Here is a 22,570-nt window from a genome sequence, read left to right as displayed (position 1 = left end):
AATAAAAGTTAAAACATTAAGTTAATAAACAATATAATCAAATAATAAAAATAAAAGTTAAAACAGCAAGTGCTCCCAAACTCTCACAGACAATATACTGAAGTTTCCCAATGTACAAAAGCCTTTCTTCAACTTAATCTCTTGAGGAGAGAGTACATGGGTTTGTGCTGTAGGATCATAGCCCAGCTGGGCCTCTGATGAATCCAGCAACTTGCGTTTCATCCCTTGTGGAAATAAGGACAATCAAGAAGATCCTTTCCAGCAAAATGGACACACTTACAAGGTCGGACCGATGAAAAGAATTTATTCTGAAAAGTGTGTCTGTACTTCCCTCTTTGCCACCCTCCCCTACTTGTGCATTCCAGAGGAAAACACATGAACATCAAATACCTGAAGCAAAACTAAAGTCAAGTTCAAACTGAAAAGGCTAAATACTGGGTGAGACTGAAAAAGCATTAAAATACAAGCAATACGGAAGTGTTCATGAAAGAAAGCCAAAGGAATACCAAGACCACCAGAAGGCAAAAGCATGTTACAGCCTCAGTTAACTAAAGACAAACACAAAGATCAAAGAAAACCTGGCAGTGAAATAAACAGAAATCACCAGGACTACTTCAACTAAAAGGAACTCTGTGTCCAGTGGAAATAGGCTAATCTAATACTAAAAGGCAATAGAGATAGTTTCAAATAATACTATTCAAGAATCAAAACAAAATTAGATAAAGTTTAAATAAAAGCCTCCTTTATTAAATCAAAGTTACACAGTAGAGATGTAAAATGAAAAACCCTTTGGTAACTTAATACCCTGGAAAAGTAGATTGAAAAAGTCAAGAAAGTCCAAATAATCACATAAGAAAATGAAAATATCCAGCAATCAAAGCAAGATGGGAAAATATCATGAGGAACATATAACTAAAACAATGATAAAAACTGAAAGGAGAAGGCTTATATGCTAATGCTCATGAAAACCAAATGTGAATGATGAAAACATTGCACTTAGCCTCAAGGAAATGAGCTGAATGTTTAACCTTGTTTCCTCACAATCAGAATTGTCTCTAACCCATGGCAAGGACCTGAACACTAAGATTCTTCAAACCCGGCCAGCCTCCTAATTCACCAAATCAAACAGATCACCTTCAGAATCTAAACACACTCTCACACACAGGAGGAAATGAAGGAAAACATGAATTTGCTTCAATGTATGTCACATAGCTGAAGAATTGTGAAATATCTGGAAGAGCTTTTGTTCTCTCTTCCTCTTGTTAGGGTGTGGAATCTGAACCTAACAAAATGAGGGGTTGCCAGAGACCCCAGACCAAGTAGCAAGAGTGTGAGGGCACAACTTGTCTGGGGATCCTTTGCAGAACAATTCTGCACTCACCTGCCCCCTGCCACCAGCACCCCCCCACCCCCCCATACAACCACACATATAACCTCTCCAGCAGGTAGTTCAGTAAGACAGGTCATTTTTGGATTATCATCTTGCACTTTCTGTATAAAATTCCATATTTATAGAGAACCTAGATTTTTTTTAAAAAGTCAACATAATCTTGATGGAGTAAAAATGCCATTTCAAATACCTAGAGTTTTCTCTGTTCTTCATCCTCCCAGTAACCAATACTATTTTTAAAGAACTTTCCAGGTTCAAGAATAGGTTTAAACAAATGCATATGGTTAATGGTTCCTGCTGAAGACACTAGAGTTTTTCATCAAACAGCTGTCATCGCTATCAAAGCATCTTCCTCTGTGGAGCCAATCAGGACCTCGTTACAAGGGTCCAGCACTATGCATATTTCAAAGGGGACCCTCCATTTCAAAGCAACCAAGAAGTCATGGACGCAACTCCTTCCTTTTCCCAGAAAAAAGAAAACCCACTGAGAATGTTTCCACTTTAGGTTTTTCTCCAACTATGCTTTAATGTCATCGAAACATATCAAAACAAAAAAGGAAGAATTTCCTTGAAAGCCTTCCACAATAGAATTGCATTTAAAAAGAAAAAGCATTACACTTACATCTATGTGTGTGTGTGTGTGTGTGTGTTTGTGGCTCAAGCTCTAAAAATATTCCTTCAGCTACTTTATCAAACATTTGCCAAGTGCTAGTTCTAAGAGAGAGAGAAGAGAGAGAGAGAGAGAGAGAGAGAGAGAGAGAGAGAGAGAGAGAGAGAAGCAGTAAATGAATCATCCCATCTCCTTTTAGGACCTAGCTCATGGCTTCTGTTCTAGGAAGGCAGTCACAGATAAACCATGAAACAAACACAGAATGTCACAGGTTTTGGTGCTGGGAAGGAAAAATAAAATCAGGGTAAAGGGGCAGACAGTACAGCAAGGGATATGGCTGTGCCTCTCGTAGTGAGAGGGAGTCTCTGGGAAAGTGTGGACTGAGCAGGTATGTCCAGACAGGGCGAGATGAGCACTTCCCTGTAGGAGAGCTGGAAAGAGCAGAGACAGTGCTCCAGGTGGGGCTGGAGAGACAGTGAAAGAGGTGGGAACAGAGGTGGGTGTTCCAGAAGTAGAAGGGAGACAGTGTTATCTGAGGGCTCTTTCCTGGCATGGAAGTGAAGCAGGGAGACCAGTGGGGTGGAAATATTCTGAGGAACAGAGAGAGTTCAGGGTCCAGCCAAGGCCCAGATCACGTGAGCATTAGATAAGCCAGGGTGAGGGTTTGAGATGTGTTCCGAATGGAATGGCAGAAGAGTAATGTGGCCTGACATGTTTCATAAACAGTCTGTTCATGAAGAGAACAGCCTGGGGCAGGGCGTGGGTGACACAGGGTGGGAAGTACAGAAGCAGGAACTCACCGTGATGTTCTAAGAGACATAGGAGGCAGCACTAGGGAGATGGGCACAGTCAAGGCCTGGAATATTCTTCCTGGTGACATTTGTAATGGTTGGGCATGCCACATGAATAAAAGACGAGCTGTGGGTGGCTCCAAAGGATTTGACTTCACTACCTGTACAGTTAGTAGCCACTTGTCAAGCTGGAAAGCTGAAAACACTGCATGATTTCAAGGAGAAAAGAAGGAGTGGGGAGGTGACTTTAGGTTTCATATGTCACTAATCTGAATACAGACACAAGATGTGAATTCATGTGATGTGCTTTCCCTAAAATAAACGGCATTGGGCACACAGTTCCATGTGACCTAAATAACCTTTTCAAATGAACCCAGATGTGGGTCCTCTGAGTGCCACATCATTCATGTGCATGTTGGCAAGTATAGTGGTACCCTTTTGGCTTGGGCTTTATACCTCAAAAATCTATTTTCCAACAGAGAAAAGGTCACTGGAGATGGAGCATCCCAAGGTCTTGGCAGATGGCTGGGGAAAGTTCATATAAATAACGCCGAAGGAAAGGCTTGTCCTACAAGGCAGTGTTGAGATACTGAGAAACCCCTTCCTGCCCAGAATCTCCCGCACACCACCATCATCTCCCTGAAATTCTTACTTTCAAAAATGGAGTCATTTATATCTCAGTCAAATGCTAGTAGAAAAGCAAGAATGTCTGTGTGTACTGTCTTTCAATGGAGACATTTTTCATTCAGTTTACCATGACATAGGGCCCTCTGCTAGAAATGACTGGAAAAGACAAAGAACAGTGCCTCACCCCTGTCAGAGGAGCCCATACTATGTGCAGAACTGAGGCCACTGAACCTGGGGAGCAGGATTCCCCTCCTCCACATAAATCTATCCAAAGCCTTGTCATCAACAGGACAATAATTTCCACTTTCGGGGCTGGAGCGATAGTACAGCAAGTAGGGCATTTGCCTTGCACGCAGCCAACCCAGGTTCGAATCCCAGCATCCCATATGGTCCCCTGAGCACTGCCAAGGGTAATTCCTAAGTGTAGAGCCAGGAGTAATCCCTGTGTATCGCCGGGTGTGACCAAAAAAAAAAAAACAATTTCCACTTTCACTTCCAACCCAGATGCCCCGGAGGTTCCCTTACCTACTGGATACCAGCATTTGAATATTCCTGACATGTCACTTCAGCACTCAGCTATCTTTACCAGAAACAACTTTCTCTCCAAGTCCCCATGACTTAGTTCACATGCATTCACCACTGTACTCCAACCCCTTCCCCTAGGGAAGGGTTCCCTGCTAACACACCAAACAGAATTTCCCTGTTTCAGATCTTCTAGCCTTGTGTCCTCCCCCCCATACAGTTCTTTTTTGGTCCAGTCCTACAAGACTTGGGAAACTATCTGCTTAGTGTCAAGGCCCCCCACTAGACTGGAAGCTCTAATTGCCAGGTTTTTGGGTTCACCTCTGGGTGCACGACACATCCAAGCTGTTGGCTGGTGTACAAAGAGACTTGATGTGACTAATGGGTTGATTTTGGAGCAGTCTCTAAGTGTACAATGCATGAGGGCAGGGGGGAGAGAGGGAACTTCAACTGTATGCTGAGCTGAGTCAAGTTCAAGGAAATTGGTCAATGTTTGCTCTTGTATTTGCTTTAGGTTTCTTTTCTCTCACCAAGTATCAACATTACTTAGCGGCTGGGCAGCAGAGGCCAGTGAGAGGCCGTCCGCAATCCCCCAGGGAGAGAAAGCAAGACTCAGAAAGGGGAGACCCCCTGTGTGTCTTACCTACGAGAGAGCAAAACACATGCACAAACCTTTGATAAGATTCATAGATAAAGGAGACCCTTGAAACCTTTCTACTGAGTTAAGGCCAGCCTAGATTCATCTTTCCATCTCTTATGATGTACAGAATAAAACTGACTTTATTCTCCTGTGTGTTTTATGTGAACAAGTGCAAAATCCCCCTGCACAATGACAAGTGCTTACAGACATTCATCAGGTCTTCAGTCAACTTGTTTTCTTTGAAAGGCTAAAGTGATTCCATAGCAAAATGTCCTGCCTTAAGGATTTCAGCAATAATAATTTTGAGGCTGGAAGTAACAACCAGTATTGATTCACATTTGCTTCATCCATCTTCCTCCTTCCCATTAAAATGGCAGTACCTTTGTCTTCACCATGGTTTTTATCATCAAGAATCCTTTCTCATCCCTATCCACCCAAAATCCTAGACCTAATCCACCAGCTTGCAGACAGAAAATAGAAGGTAGAGGGAAAGGGTAGGTATATAAAATGTGGAAAAATTATTAACTATCATTTTCCATTTTTTAAATAAATAACTTCTAAGCAGATAATTCAATGTCATTTTATAAAGTTTAAATGCCATCTGCAACTGAAAATATCAATTATTAAACACACACAAATTATTCAGCAAACTCTTAAGTCACTCAAATATAACTGACTGTACAATTGATTTGCCTTCATGGAAATCAGATTCAAACTCAACAGAACCCACTTCTGCTATGATCCCTTCCCCCACTCCCACCAATCATATCCATGGGAAACAGATTCACAGAAAAGACTCAAAGACCCTTGGTCATTACAAGTCTATTTGCAGAAAACAGAGTGAAAAACAGGAAACAAACAAAACTACAGCATGCAAAAATGCAGATTAGTAGTCAAAAAGTCCCATGTTTGATATCCAAAGGTGAGGAATGTGGTTACAGGCATTCTGTGATACACTCAGAAATGCATGCATTTCCTTGGAGAGTGGTAAATATTTGTTACCTCCTTCATCAGATGGTCTGGTTCCCTCACTGCAGCAGGAAAAGCTAGGGAAAGTCTCAGATATTTCTGACTTGTCCTCACCCAGCCCTGTACCAAAAGTACTGCCGGAATGAGATCGAGAACGGTGTCTCCTATATTGACTCGCCTTTTCTATAAGGTGGGAAGGAGAGGGAAGTATTCATGCTTGTGATTAAATGGCTCAGAGATCAAAACACACACACACACACACACACACACACACACACACACACACGACTTAAAAGCTAAGGAAAGAATAATATGGTTCCTTATTTTACCCAAAGCTCAGAAAAAAATTCTAGTCACTTATTCCCAAACTTTGGCATACAGGGAACCAACAATGTAAAGGAAATAGTTATCCTAGTTTTCTCTTCCTAGGTGAAGTATGGAGGGGAAATTGATGCAAATTAAGAAAAACTGGCAAATAAATAAATTTCTATAAAACATAATGTCTGATTATAAGTAACTACCTTCAAGTACCACAAAGCAAACTGTGTGTTTGTTACCTTTTCACATGTGTATGTGTGTATGTAATTTTGGCTTATATGGATCAAACTGATTATAAAAATATTAGAATCTGTACTTTGCTTTGGGCACTCAATTTTATTAATATCAACTACTGATTCTAGAGTGAAAATCAGAGCAAGACCTCAATGATAGATTTATTTCTACTGTACAGAGGACCAAAACTCGGCTGTCCCATATCCAAATGCACCTTTTGCAGAAGACTAATTTCAAGGGAAAGGTTCTGAGAAAGAGTGAAGATTATCTTTAAAGAGATATCTACACATAATTATATCTTAGAACCTTGTGACAGGGAGGATTTAATAAATTTGGGGGGCAGAATTTAAATAGCTTTAGTGGGACTTTTTTTAGGTGATCTTCCTAATGGACTGATCTTCCCTTGCTTCTTCCCAGACTCCTCTGCATTAGCTAAGCTATTTAGAGGTGGTTTCTAAGACCACCTGAGGAGTAACAGCCATGCTGGCTCTCTCCCTCTATAAGGAGGTATATGTATTATTTAATAAATGTCTCTTATCAACTGCCTCACATTTGATTATTTGTCTGGCCTCTGATACAAGATGATTTCTTTAGTGCCCTGACAACTGTTTAGAATAACTTCATAACTGTCAAGGCTCGAGTTTGCCAAACACAGTCTCAAAGTCTGAAATGTCGGGCCAGCCTGTCATGATCCCCAAATGTCCATACTATTCCATTTTTGCCTTTAATTATAAATATGTAATCTAAGTTAAAAGTCAAATAAATTCTCACCATAAACTATGCATTTCACATTATATGAAACTCAGAGATGAGTTTCAAAGGATACTTTGAAAGTCCATTTTAAAACATTTGTGATGCTATACAGAAACCTCCTGCTGTTTTATATATTTCTCTAAATCTACCTTTAAAATATTGGAACAATGTTTTTCATGGAACAAATTCTTCTTTACGTTTCACAACAGTCTTAGTGCAATCCCATAACTGCATTTGCAAGCCCAGGAAACCCATAAAATCATAGTCACTAATAAAAAGCAGATGTAAGTAAGCACTATACACCTTTTAAAATGAATATAGAACCAACCAATCTAGGATATATGGAAAAAGTCCTGCAACTTTTGTTTTCATAAGTGATCAATGGTATTTTAAAGCAACATAAGAGCCTTTTTGGGTTCGAATCAACCTTCATATATACATTACACAGCTGACACAATAAACCTCTACACTTTCGTGGTGGAGGGGATGGGGATGTGCAAACAGATAGAAACTCAAAACGCAAGCAGTACCAGAGAGCATACGCAGGCTTCTAGACTGAATATTATCTTCCAGGGGATCAATATCGAAGATGGAGCCAGGATCTGTGCGCCAAACTTTGAGGTCTTTTACCAACAGGAAGAAATCAACAAGTCAAGAGAGAATTAAAACAATATCAACATCAAAGAGAGCCTGGCAAACATGTGAAAGGGAATCTATGGAAAAAGCAAACAGGTAACACAAATCACAAAGCTACAGATGGGTTTTAGAGGTGGGAGAAGATGCTTGCTTGCACATGGATTTGTTAGAAAACACTGCAAGTCAAAGGAGGGTGCCTCTGTCACATAATCATCAAACACCCGTCCCTTCACCAGTGCACACTTTCCACCACCAAAATCCCCAGTATCCCCCCACCCCTATCCCATTCCAACCCTTCCCCTGCTTGTGTGGCAGACAATTTCCCCATATTCTCTCTCTCTACTTTGGTTACATTCGATATTTTGACACCAGTCTCACCACCACTCAAACCTGCTGAAAAGTCAATGCTAGACAATTTGTTTTGTATTGCATGTTATGGATAGAATATAATGTCCAGGAAATTCTCTGTCCATAAAAGGGGAGAAAAATAATAATAAAATAGTAAAATAAACATTCCGAATAGAATTTTTTAAAAAAAGTAATGTGAAGTTCATGCCCAATTCAATCAGCTTAATCAATGGCTGAATAAATACCAGTACTCCTACATTATTAAAAAAAAAAAAGGAGTGTGCCTGATTTCTTCTTCACTGACCCTCACTGACCCGCCACGGAGAGTGCTGACTCATTGCAAACACATCAGCATCCCAGAGAACACAGGTGCAGCCACCCTGCACCACTCAGGTTCTCGATTCTCAACCCTGAAACAGGTGGGATATTCGAACAAAGCTCCTTAATAAAAGCATGGGAAGCAGTCATTGGATGAGACTGAAAGGTCTTCTCTATCACGGAAGCAAATGTTTAAAATGCCAGCTGGGACAAGTCTACTTTTCGATCAAAGGGCATGATTTTAAGTGAACCCACAGAAATTTGTTTATTAGGGAAAAAAATGCTTTCAGGGCAGGCTTGAGCAATGAGAGAGGAGAGATGGAGTAAAGGAGCGGCTTCCACCCTGCCCCCAGCTAAGCGGAGGTCCGTTCACTAGCTATCGTGCGTAATCAGACTGCGCAAGTCAATTTAGCCTCCTGTTTTAGTTAGAGGCACAAATCCAAATCTAATTAACAGTGTCTGGATTTATCAGTCTCTCCAGTGAGTGGTCCCAAAGTGATCTGTACAGAGGAATGAAAGCCTAGGGATAAACATGTGGCTACAATGGAGCCAGGGTCAAATCCATTACTGTGGTCCTCAAACATCACTTTGTCCAATGTTGTTTCATCATAACACAGATGAATTAAAAACCCTGACCCACGGAGAAAAACACATTTGCTGAGGACCTACCTTGGTTATATTTGTTTTCTTCAAAGTTATGGTTTCCACGAATGGAACAACATTGAAAACTTTCTGTAATTAATAAACTGGAACTAGATATCTCATCTACTGTGTTTATTTGTGGGGAGATAGTCCTTCACAGTGCCTGGAGCCCATGCACCAGCAGCAGGGGGGGCCACCTCAGGACCTTGCATGTGCAAGGTCTGTGCATTTTTTTTTATCACTTGAGCCACAGAGACGTATTTAATTAATATTATGTGGTGCCTACCATATGCCTGGGAGTATTATTATCAGTTATAATTCGTTGAAGGTTCAGAAAAAGAGTTCCGTAGATATTACTTTATCCCCCTTTTAACAGATGTGAAGACTGAAGCACAGAAACATTGATTTAGCTTGGCCAAGGGGGGCAGAGCCTCTCACAAAACTAGGAGTAACACATATTGGTTCATCTGAATTACTAAATCTCTATTTTATGCCTGGGATAGACTAAAGTGCACTGAATGTACATTGTTTTAAAGTTTCACATTTTTTAGGGATGAGTGTTGGAACACTGTATTTATTTGTCTGGCCTCTGATACAAGAAACCCAATCATGACCAACTGTGTAACTGTGTATCTCATATCATAGTGATTCCATAATATAGAAATTTAATAAAATAAAAATAAATGAAGTTTCACAATTTCCAATGGAAAACCATTTTCATCAGTACAGAGAAACTAACTCTAGATTGCTTAATAAGTGAATAATTTAGAGTCATAAACATATTTATTATAGTAGTACTAATTTCTACCTCAAAGCAAATGAGTATTGAATTCTCAGAGCTTAAATCTGGGGAAGTGTTTCTCAACCTTTTCTGATGACGGATTCCTTCTGACATTGCCACTTTCATATGACCCACCACATCATACTGGTTGGCCCCCTAACTCATGCATTGCCCCCCTCATTCATCTGTGCTCCCTTAGAATACTGGGCAGGGGGAGGGTGCTGGTGGAGAAATACAGATCGAGAGAATCCCCTACTTCTAGCAAGGATCTCCTTGACATTCCCAGCACCTAATCTAACGTAAGACCACCTAGGGTGGACTTTGCAAACTTTAATATTTCCATTCTATTGAAATGAATCAGACCTTCTGTAGGATGTTTATAAAAGAATAATATAGCACAATGAAGTTTCTTTCACTGAAAACATCACAACTAGATAACCAAGTAGGGAACTTCAGCAATGCAATCAATTGCCTATAAATACATTTAGAATTGCTCTTTAGAAAATACTTTCAGAGTCCCTTTAGTCAACACGTAACTTCATGGTCAGTCCCATGTTTTAAATTTTAAAAACCCCATATAAATATATATATATATATCACTATATCATTGAATCACTGACATCCCATTGCTCATCGATTTGCTCGAGTGGGCACCAGTAATATCTCCATTGTGAGACTTGTTGTTACTATTTTTGGCATATCAAGTATATATATGTATATGTATATATGTATATATATATGTCATTGTGCACATATCTTGCATGTGTGAGGTCCTGGGTTTGATTGCCAGACCAAGAACAGCTTCCTCACCCAACTCACACCCCATGACCTTTTGCTCATTACAAAAACAAACTCCTACTCTGAAGATAAAGGTATTTAACACTGAGATTACTAAGATATTGTCACATGATTAACAATAATCTTATCTCACTAGCCACCCCAAATTCAGAAGCTAGCATCTCTAAAGAAAATAGCCATGTGAAAGTGCGTATTTTTGACAGGTATTGAAAATCAGTAACTGTCATTTCTGTCCCTGTCTCAGACTCCAGTATGAACCCAGCAGCCTATGCCACCACCAAGATTTTCCCTGACTGCGGAACAGATGGCAGGAAGGGAAAAGTTCCTTCTTCTCTGACCTCCCATTAATCCGTTGCAAAATGATATTTGAAATATATAAGCTGCTCATATAATGGAATACCATCAGAATCTTCTGACGTGTCTATTTATGGTTTAAAAAAATGATTATTTCTGTCATCCTATATAGATTATGTCTGCAGCCTCACAGACTGAGTTAATACACATGCTGAAGAAAAAACAAACTCATTATTTAATCATTTTTATCATCCAGGTCAGATGTTTGAGCTGCTTCTTTAGCAAGTAAGAAAGTTTTCAAGACAAGAAAGCCCTTTAAGACCAATCACAAAAAGGATCTGCAGGGGTTACAAAAGCATTAACCACGCATGCCAGGAACCGACTGCCATGTGCCCTGATCCACGTGGTGGACACAACAGCACTTGGCCAGGGTCCATTTCCAGTTGGGCACTAGATAAGACATTGGTGGTGGACTCCCACAGGTGGGCAGGCTCCTTCTGAAGCAAGCCCGGAAACACAGTGCTGGTGGAGCCGACTGCCCAGACAGACTCAGCTTACCCACAATGATTCCAGGCCTCCTGTCCATCTCCACGATGTGCGGATGGACCCCTTTGTAGGCCGCATCACTGACCACCTGAGTGTTCTTCCTCACTCGCTCGGTCACAGGGTCATCCACAACAGGAGTAAAGCCCCGTCCCTTGGTCTTTTCAAAATCTTCATGATATTTTACCTAGAAAAGAAACAAGAAAAAAAAAAACTGAGCTCATATGGAAATGTACTGATTGCCACGTGACTCACAGTTCTAGGCGATGACGTCTGGCTCTAACCAGCAGCATCTAAATCATTTTCTATCATTTCCAATTGTTAGGAAACAATGTCTGAGACTTCAGGCTTCCAACATGAGAAACCCAATGAGGATATTTTCATGAAGTTTTTCACCTTCAAAAAGAGCAGCTCTCTGGACGCCAGAGCTATAGTACAGCGGGTAGGGTGTTTGCCTTGCACACGGGCGACCTGGTTCGGTCCCCAGCATCCCATATGGTCCCACGAGCACAGCCAGGAGTTACTCCTGAGTGTAGAGCCAGGAGTAACCATTGACCATTGCCAGGTGTGACCAAAAAAGCCGAATAATAATAATAATAATAACAATAAATTAAAAGAGCAGCTCTCAAAAGTCAGAGCTACATCTATCTTTCAATAAAAGGTTTTGCTTTTAATCTTTTTTATTTTTATCTTGCTCATCTTTACTAAAATGTATTAACTAGCTTCAAATTGCTTTTTCTAAACCTTAATATTTAACATGTAATAATGATAGAATATTTCTACACAATTAATTTTTTAAAGTACCATTTATAGTTAGGTTGAGTTGTAAGAAAATATATAATTTTGTATATAATGATAAAAACGTATTTATGCTTCAAAACACACAGTTTTATATTCTAGAGCTGGATTAGGGTTGTGGTTGCTTAATTATAAATTATCAGAAACTATGATTCTAAAGACCTTAAATGTTTATACTTTACAATACATATATATACAATCTTATGAAAATGCTTTTAAAACATACATTTCAAAAACTTTTTTGTACCATGCAGTGACACAAAACTCTAAAAATTAATTGCAAAGAAATCCAGGCAAATGTCTTTCACACAATGCATTTATGGTAGTCAAGTTAGAAATAAAAACACACCAAAAACATCACTGAGAAAAATTATTTTATTAGATGAAACGTTTCTATTACATTTCAGGGAGGACCCAAAGGATGGGCCCAATGGCATTCTCATGCTTTGTTAGTTGTCCAGGATTAATGGTGCACGAAGTGTCAGCACACCACGTGGTGCATCTCTTTAGTAAAGTTTTAGTCGTGGGAGAGGGATCTGGTTGTGCCCTACCATTGAAATATGATTTTGTGCTTCTTTGACATGTCTTAGACCAGGTGTATCTATAATCATACTTGGTCTGCCTTTCATCTGTTTGTGATCCTGGGTATATTTTACCTGCAAAGCAGATAGCAGAACACATTTAGAAGATCATTGTAATGTTTAAAAGTGGCAACACTTTTTACGCTTTCCAAATGAGTGAAATGGGTAACATACTCTGAATTATTTCCCAAGCAACTAATTCTCTTACACATAGGTCTCGAATATTGACTGAAAATGATTTTCCTCTAAGATCTCTTTTAGTGGCTATCACTGTCACTGTCATCCCATTGCTCATCGATTTGCTCGAGTGGGCACTAGTAACATCTCCATTGTGAGGCTTATTGTTACTGTTTTTGGCATACCACCACAGGTAGCTTGCCAGGCTTTGCCGGGCGAGTGGGATACTCTCAGTAGCTTGCCAGGCTCTCCAGGAGGGATGGAAGAATCGAACCTGGGTTGGCAGTGTGCAAGGCAAATGCCTTACCTGCTGTGCTATCGCTCCAGGAAAAAATTAAAATAATTCACTAAAAGTGCAGTCAGTTAAAGTGGTTTTTATAAAGTTAATAGGAAACCCAAAACCAGCAGGAACCTACAGTTACTTTTCTGGTTCTGTACTTCCCCATTTTTCACCATGACACCGTGGAAGACACAAACCAACATTTCCACAAGTTTCATTTATTTTGTCCCTCCATAGAGGATAAGAAATGAAGAACACATTGTTCCCTTCACAACATAAAGGTAATCGGTGTTATTCCAGTATCTCTGAACAGGAATGCCACCAGCAGCTGCAAACTGCCAAACCTGAATGATGACTCGTGGCCCCAGAGCCCTTCTTGAAATTTGACCATGAAAATGCTAGAATGATAAGCTGCTGATGTGAAAGATGAAGATGCTAACTATTGCCCACCCTGGGGCAATGCACACAACTCAGAACCAAAGCCTCGATGGATACGCAGCAAGAAAAGCACACTATCCAAAAAAGATAAGGATATGCACCACTGGATGAAAACGAGGAACGATTTTTACATTGAGTGCATTTGACAATGTTTTCCTCCTAAATTCTTTTGATGGAGAAATGACTCATTTATTACCTGGTTTTTGCAGAGAGCATCTTACAATGCACATTCAATGGTCTATATTGTCAAATGACAACTATTCATCTTACACATCAAAAACATTACTACTTTCAAAGATGCTGGATGAAATAACATAAGTCATTGTTCCAATCAACTTGATAAGATTAAAACTAAATTTTAAATGTGATTGTTGCTCACATCGAGAACTATCAATTAAGGGCTGCAAGATAATATAATTTTGCAGAGTGACAGCTCTTTGAAATCATCTAACGCATACATGGCTTAATACAATGTATTACCAATGTTTCTCAAAAGCAGATTTTATTTTACACAAAAATTAAAGGGCTGCCAGTAAACCAAAAAGGGTGCATCTTTTGTGATAGTCCAAAATGAATAAAAACCACTTGCCGAACTAATATTTTCTTGATTCTTCTTTACCCTTTCCATTTCAGGAGTCATGCTTAAAGCCGTAGCTTTTCCCAGTTGACCTTTATAACACACCTATGATTTTGGACAAACAGAAAACAATAGAGTGCCATGAATCATGTCGAAAAAATTGCACATCTTGAGGTATTTCTATTAAAGAGCAGGACAAAAAAGGAAACTGACAAACCACCATGTTTTAAATGCTTGCATCTTAAACCAATCTACTTTAATTCCTTTCACTGTAGTGACTGTGTCCATCCAAATCACAGTAAATGGACTCAAATAGTTGAGCATGCCATCAATAACCCTGCAATAAGCATTTCATCACTGAGAAACAGAGTGTGGATACAGTCTTTGTGGATATGACTTACAGAATTTCTAGCCATACTGACTAGTACTAGTGTGTGGTGGTATTTTAGTGATTAAATGTGGCTGAACTTTGGAAAACATGTCTTTCAAAGGGTGACCCTGGTCATCCATCAACAGACCAGCATGCTTCCCACCTCTCCATATCTCCTTCTATGTTCCTTTGTGAGAGTAATGAAGTCACATCAAGTGTGACTCTAAATATATTGAGAAAAGATGAGCATCTACTTCTCCCAATCACAGCTGTTAGGAAAAGCACCAAATAATAACCTGCCTTTGCCTTAGAACCTGCCTAAAAGAACTTGAAATGTTTGAAGAATAAAAGATTTCTTCAAACTTAATAGATTTCCAAATTTCCTCCTCCAAAGAACCCAATCTATATGTTAATGACTTCAAGAAAAGGATTCTCTGCATGAACTACATTCCAGGATTACATAAACAGAAGGGAATCAGGAGGGGGAATCGATGTAAAGAATGATAGCCCTTTATCAAGTGGCCCTAAAGTGGGCCTTTGTCCACAGGGACCTCTTGCATATTTGATCATTTCTCCCCCATAGAGTCCAAAAATAAAATGACAATTAGGGGAACTCAGAGATAGAGTGAGGTAGGAAGTCACTAATGATAAGAACACATCTCGGAAGCACAAAGAATACTTATTCATAGCACCCAGATGTCTGCCTCTCTTTGGGCAACCCCAAAGCATGAAGCAACCCCAAAGCAAACCTAAGCATGAAGACAAGATAAGGGGTACACAGAACTTCAAAATTAAAATCATAATGGGAATTTTGTCTGGTTACCCCGTTTCCAGCCTAAGATCCTATAACCTTCCCAACTGGAAGCCAGTGGGAGTAGAATAGTCACTCGGGGTCATGGAAATTCTGCTAACAGGATTCCTTCTCTGACATACAGATTACACATTTGCTATCAAAAGAAGAAAGTTGCAAAGAGCACACATTGCTGATGTTCTTCTGGTTCTCTTTCACTCTCTTCAGCTCTGGGGGATCAGATATGGCTGTTGCCTGTTTCATCTCTCCTTTGTATTTGACCTATGGAAGAATACATAAGAATTTTATACATAAGAATTTTAATAGATAGCAAAATGGTCTCCACCCAAATACCACAGAGACTGAGACTGACTCAGAATTAACCTTTTCTCTTTCACACCTTTTTTCCACAGTAGAGATGCATCAGCTTTCATGTTCACCTCTACACTAGAATTGCGGACTCTGATTCACATCACTAAGCAAACACATAGTCTTCGCTGTGCTTCTTTAAAATGATTTTGTAAAATTCAGGGGCACCATAAGAATAAATATAGACACCTATTTTCTCCTACATCTGGAAGCAATCACTCTTAAATTTTAAAGCCTTTCAAATAATCTAGTTAGGGAGAAGAAAGCTGCTGCTTGTATTAGTAAACGCTCCATTTAAGAAAACAGAAAAATAATTAACTATGTACTTTTGAAAGAGATTTTTGGATTCTTGGGACCTGGTTTCTAAGCTTAGGCCTATCCTTACATCTGGTGGGCCCAGGTAGGTTTTCTGATCTCCCAAAGACTTGGGCTGCAATACCTAGAAACTAGAAAAATGATTTTATGAACCTCATAGATTCACACAAGGTACTTAGCACAGTGTCCATAGCAGAAGTATCTCGTGATTCACAATCACTGTACTGTACTAAATCATGGAATAAGGTTTTCTGCTGTTTCTAAAATTCCCTACATGATATCTTAACACCCCAGTCGAGTCAGGACTTCTTTTGTTCTGTTCCAGTAGCTACATCTTTTCTTTCTCAGCTTAACCCTAGATCCATCCTCTGATCCTTACCCAGATGTATATTCGGAAGTTTACCTCTTAAACTAAAATGTCCCTAGGAACTGGAACAACTGGAACTTAATCCAGCTTTATGTTCCAGTGACCAAAGCAATGCCTGTTACATTAAGGGTGATTTAACAAGTCAGTGGTGATTTAAGGTGCCAGGGGTAAAAGAGGGGCCATTCATATTTAACAAAGACTTCTTGAATACACAAAGATGGTGAACTTACAACAACATAGACCCAGAATTTTGGGGTCCAGGTGGAAGAGCCATAGTTCACAGCCTTTGGTATGTGCATGTGAAAAGAAACATCCCAGGAAGGAGAGTGTGGAAAGCTTCCCAAGAGCACAGCAAAGACAGAACGAGCAATGTTAACCAAGAGGAAGCAGGAACTTGCCATGCTCAGCTGCTCCTGGTTTCTCCGCACTCTCTCTATCTCCGGGGTGCTGCTGACTGGAGTTGCCTTGTAGTTCTGCTCTTTATATTGCAGCTGGGAGACGAGACATGAGACAGGGTAGGTTTATAGGAAGAACATGTGAGCCATGACAATAGGACAGACAAACAGAAATATCACAAGCCACAGAGTGATTATTCATTAAATTCTTAATTAGAAGTGTACAGAGGAAGATGTATTGCTAACAGACTTCATCTGTTTAGGGATCCCAGACTCGAAAGCAACATTTATCAAATTGTCATTGTATATTTTTGTTATGGAGTTGACTTTTCTTTCTGTGGTCTGGGGATGGAGTCCAGGTCTCATGTATGCAAGGCATGTGGTTTACACTAAGTCACGTGCCCACACACCATTGTGTACTTAAAAAGAGTAAATCTGTGGTTAAATAGGTGCATGCTATTCAATTAGAACAAGAGTAAGAATGCTGTTCTTTTGTCATCAGAGCTCCCACCAGTCCCAGGCTACACTCCAGACTCCTGTAGTGAAACCAGGAATCTTGATGTCTTCTCTACTGAAGCCCTGCCCTCCAGAGCCCCGTGGAAATGTCCCTGGCTATACAGAGGTGCACTTTCATGGCTAAAGGAGTCAGATTTCACCATTTGTGATCAGCTTCCTTGGTAATTTCTAGACACCCTAGATATAAATAATGCTCCAACACAGAGAAGCAAAATGGCATGTCCAGCAAGTAAATTATGACAAGAAAAACTAGAGGATAAAGTTCCATAACATGGTACTCCCTAGGAAGAGTCAATTATTTTTAAAAGTTTACATTTAGTATTTGGGATTTTGTTTCTTTTCTTTTACTATAGTAAACAGGGGTCCAGCAGAAAACATACTTGAATATCCATTCTCAGCAGTGAAAGTTCAAATGTTGAGGAGTCTGATACCATGAAAAGAAGTGACAAAGGACCTGACCCCTTCCAGTGTGACTATTTCCTCAATATGCTACTTACTTCATGCCATGGAGCACAGCTTAATAGTTTCAGCAGAGTCTCGATATGGATAAGTGTGTTAAAGGTGGTAAAGTTCTAGCACAATCTCTATTGATGGCAAGAGACAAGAAAGGATGACTCTTGGTTGAACTCAGAGGGGAAACGTCCACTGAGCAACATTGCTGATACAGACAAACTGATGGAATCCACTGATTTCCAGTGGGTGGATGTTGGGAGACATAAATATAATGTGGGGACTTCTCAGGTCTTTTCCACTCAGAGAAATGAGTGTTTTCCAGGTAACAGCTCACTCAATACTCTAGTTCCTGAGTTATAGATGAGAAAACTGAGGTATGAGGAGGATTTTTGAGGATTAACATGAAATGGTCAAAGTGGGGTATGCACGGAAAACTAACAATCTAAGGGTTGCACTTAACTTCAGAAATGTAGAGTTCTCCATACTTCTGTTTTGGATTTTCATATGCCTGACCAGATGTCATTTGTATGGTAGTGCATAATATTATTTTTTCATTAAAAAATAAATCAGTGATGTATGAAAAATAAACTCAGTGCTTTTCAAATATAGCTATGTCTAGGGAATACTTTTATGCTCCTATGGTGGATTGAAACACCCTTGTTTTAGAAAAAGGACAAATGAAGCAATTCATCTCTGTCAAGGTCTGATCATCCACTAGACACTTATTAGTTGCAGTACAATGTTAGCGCAGTCCCCACACTCTGATAATATGAGGGCTAGTGGAGCAACCAATGGCACCAGGGTCATAGACTTTTGTAGACTTGATCCATCTCTACCCCTTTATACCACATGCCACCTTTCACTCATGACTCCAAACTTTACCCTTCAAGTGTTGGGCCCTGGATGTCAGTTAGTTCAGTAATAAAAGTCCTTTCTCCACCTGCAATCTTTATAATTTCTTTGGTATCACACCCATATATGACTCTCTCTGAGGATGTTACTCTTTCTTCATGACACAACCTCCCTCTCCAGCCTTTAAGCCACAGGATTTTGCAAAAGGAATGAGAACTTATTATGAAATGAGACTTATTATGAAATTAAATGTGTGTCAAGACCTCAGAAAGCACTATTTACTATAAGAAAGTAAACATCCAAACACTATTCATTGTTCTTAAACTGAAAAAACAGACAAAAGGTGTTTTATCTCTGGTCCAGTATCTTCTAGTGACAGTGTAAATTCTCTCAGGTCTGGTCCATCAGATAAGGCTCACTGGAAGTGCCCTCCTCAGAAAATAAGAACAGAAGAGATGAGCTTTGATGGGTTTCTAGTTGTACATGCAGCACTGGGCTTGCCTGATTCCGAGATGGTGACATCATCTCCACCTTTAAGGATACGGTCTACCTTTGTATAGACCTTTGTATATTTGTATCATGGAGCTTTCTGTGATAAAGTGTCAGACCCTTACTGTGGATCAGCATTCAATACAACAGAAAAAAGTACTTAAATGTGACCACACATTGCTGATGGTTTTCTGGTTCTCTTTCACTTTCGTTAGCTCTAGAAAATCAGTAATGGCTGTGGTCTATTTTATCTTATCTTTGTATTTCACCTATGTGATTTATATTTTTGAAATTTATTTACTTTTTTTAGGATTTTATTTATTTTTTCTCTTGTTTTTATTTTATTTATTTATTTTTAATTTTTTTATTGAATCACCATGTGGAAAGTTACAAAGCTTTCAGGCTTAAGTCTCAGTTACATAATGCTCCAACACCCATCCCTTCACCAGTGCATAAATTCCACCACCAAGAACCACGGTAAATCTCCCCACCCTCGCCCCCCACCCCGCCTGTGTAGTTGATAAATTTCACTTTACTTTCTCTTTACTTTGATTACCTACAAACACAAAAACTCACTATTATTGTTTGGAGTTTCCCGCCCCCCCCTCCAGAGTCGGACGTGCTGGAAAGGAAGCATTTGATAATTTGTTTTCCATTGCTGAGAATGAAGAGATATGAGGTCGTGTGGCCACAGTAGCGGCCTCGAGGTTCTAGATTTCTGTATTTTAGTATTTTAGTTACTAAGTCCAGAGGGCTTTCTGCCAGAGGTTGCATCACTGCTAGCTCGTACATCTCTGCTACTTTATATTCCACATATGAGAGCAATCTTTCTGTGTCTGTTTCTTTCTTTCTGACTCATTTCACTCAACATGATACTTTCCATGTTGATCCACTTATATGCAAATTTCATGACTTCATGCTTTCTAACGGCTGCATAGTATTCCATTGTGTAGATGTACCTAAGTTTTTTTAGCCAGTCATCTGTTCTCGGGCATTCGATTTTTTTCCAGATTCTGGCTATTGTAACCTGTGCTGCGATGAACATACAGGTGCAGATGTCATTTTGACTATACTTTTTTGCTTCTCTGGGGTATATTCCCAGGAGTGGTATTGCTGGGTCAAATGGGAGCTCAATTTCTAATTTTTTGAGAAGCAACCATATTGTTTTCAAAAAGGGCTGAACCAATCGGCATTCCCACCAGCAGTGTAGGAGGGTTCCTGAAATTTTGCTCAACAAGATGCTCAAACAAGTTAAGAATTTTCCATTTCTAACTACTATGTAATTGTATGTTTAAATGTTTAAATTTAAACTGAATGTTTAAATTAAGTATCAATTTTTCTTCAAAGTGAACACAATTTTTTTAAATGTAGAAGCACTGCTATTTATTCAGCCATTGATTAAGCTGATTGAATTGGGCATGAACTCCACATTACTTTTTTAATTTTTTAATTTCATAAGTTAGTTCATAATGTTTGATAACATTCAATATTCAAACACCAATAACCTTACCATTACACCTTCCCACCACCAAATTCGGGGTGTTTCCATCTCAAGTCCCAATCCCTTTTCCAAAACACAACTGAAATAGTAGACTTCGTATTGTCTGTTATGAAGAACTGCTGAACATGCTTTTAAAAAGTGTTTATATAGGAAACAGTGTGAAAATTGTTCTATTTTGGCAGGAGCCATTAAGACATCTTATAAGATATCACTAACATGTTGTTAAAGTTTGGGTGATATGAGCTTTGGTATATATATCTGAAAACATGTATATATGCATACATATACATATATATACACACACATATATATGTATATACTTCCCTCTGTACTTTGTTCCCTACCATCTGAACCCCATCAAATGTGGTGTTATAATTATGGAGAATGGGGGGGGGTAGGAAGTGTTTTATGATGTGTTGTGTGGCTGCAAAAGCAGCCTTGTGGTCCAGAAAAATGTTTACTCATTGAGGCTCAGCCTGAGCACATGCAGAGTGGCCTTGAGTGTGGCAGTGGTTGGGTTTTGGAGGTTTTTGGCTGCCAGGGCTGGTCCCTTGGGGCAGGGAAGGCTCTCACCCACTCCCCTCCGGGATGCCCCAGTGAACACAAATTTTAACTTGTATCAGATGTTTTGAGGATTTCTTTATCCTATCAAGCAAATAAATCTATATTAACCTATCCATAAGTCACTGTCACCCCGTTGTGCATCGATTTGTTCGAGCGGGCACCAGTAATGTCTCTTGATTGTGAGACTTATTTGTGACTGTGTTTGGCACATCCAACACACCACAGGTAGCTTGCCTGGCTCTCCGAAAGGGGCAGAGGAATCAAACACGGGTCAGCCGCGTGAAAGGCAAACGCCCTACCGTTGTGCTATCGCTCACCTATCCATAAGTGAAATAATTTTTAGTTAAGAATTTAAAATTTTTCTTATGAAAATGAATGTTATTAGACACACACAAAAAGTCTTGGAAAATATATTAAAGTAATATAAATATCTCTTATTTTCTTAGTTTCTATTTATTAATTGACATTCACTGGATTATTTAAGGGCAAAGTTGAAACTAGGTTAGCTTCAGTGTCTGGAGAACACAGTTTATCTGACAGAGAGCAGGCAAAAAGATTGAAAGATCCAGAGTAGGGAAGAAATAAAGTGGCTGAAACAAACAGGAGAGGAAAAGCAAGGGGAAGCAAATGTCCCAGGAGCAAAGGTGAGTAGCAGAAAATCAGGGAATTTCTTCTTCACACATAGTCATGGCAAGTAAAACCCATTTCTAAGCTCCAACACTCCTCCAAATCTAGTTAAAAACACATGAACCTCACAAATGGCAATGGCAGAGCATGCATACAGTAGGACAAGAAACAGTTCTCTAAATTTATGACATGATTAGTGATGCCATATCATGTGTCATTTTTCTATGTCTAAAATTCATGGAAAATTACACTTCAGAAAAGGGCACGTGCAGGCATTTCTATGTGTGAAAACCAAGGCCAGACTTAAATGGTGCATGTTGAAATTGAGCAATAGCTTAAATCCACAAGAAAAATATGTTTTAGAAATCACATGATAGTGCTTAAGATGAGGACGGTTGAAACCCATGGAGCCAATCATAGAGAAACGGTACCTAAAGTTCTCAGACGGCACCTGCAGGTTTAAACACGATTAACAATGCTAATATTAGTTCAGATCCAAAACAGTTAAACTGAAAGTACACAGGGACAGGCTACCTCTAAATAAGATTCAAAAATAACTCCTAATGGAGAAAACTAATAGCTAAAATGCTGGTACTCTGGAGGTGGAAAAATGTCGAGCTCTTTAAATGTTAGAGAATCATATCTTGGTTTGACAGATCTAGCTAATCTTGAAAGGGCAACTTTCCATTTGAATACTAAGCAGAACTTTATGGCCCAACCTCACAGAGACACACAGCCATGCATTTAATGTTTGCTAGAAGAGGCAATGAGAAACTGGGCGAAGAAATGATATACAGAATGACTGTGAGTGACTTTCCGTGGGTGAGAAGCTAAACATGATTAAAGATGAGCATTTTTGTTTTTCAAACAACTCTAAACTCATCAAAATGGCACAGT

The 22,570-nt window shown here is 39.5% G+C and overlaps 1 protein-coding gene across 5 annotated transcripts in view; it reads right to left on the bottom strand.

Annotated features, from left to right (window-relative positions):
* NEBL (nebulette) overlaps positions 1-22,570 on the bottom strand; it is a 381,507-nt gene that overhangs the window by 30,559 nt on the left and 328,378 nt on the right. For 3 of the 5 annotated variants that reach the window (XM_055146579.1, XM_055146582.1, XM_055146580.1), the window contains 5 exons: positions 16,675-16,767; positions 15,415-15,507; positions 14,078-14,170; positions 12,564-12,668; positions 11,230-11,401 (listed from right to left, as the gene is read on the bottom strand). In XM_055146579.1, coding sequence (XP_055002554.1) covers positions 11,230-11,401; positions 12,564-12,668; positions 14,078-14,170; positions 15,415-15,507; positions 16,675-16,767 — 556 coding nt within the window. The remainder of the gene's footprint in view (positions 1-11,229; positions 11,402-12,563; positions 12,669-14,077; positions 14,171-15,414; positions 15,508-16,674; positions 16,768-22,570) is intronic. The other 2 variants (XM_055146581.1, XM_055146583.1) reach the window with 2 other exon arrangements.

This window comes from Sorex araneus, chromosome 9 (genome assembly GCF_027595985.1).
Source record: "Sorex araneus isolate mSorAra2 chromosome 9, mSorAra2.pri, whole genome shotgun sequence".
Lineage (NCBI taxonomy): Eukaryota > Metazoa > Chordata > Mammalia > Eulipotyphla > Soricidae > Sorex > Sorex araneus.
The sequence above is the reverse complement of the archived record's forward strand: the minus strand, read 5'-3'. Positions and strand labels throughout refer to the sequence as shown.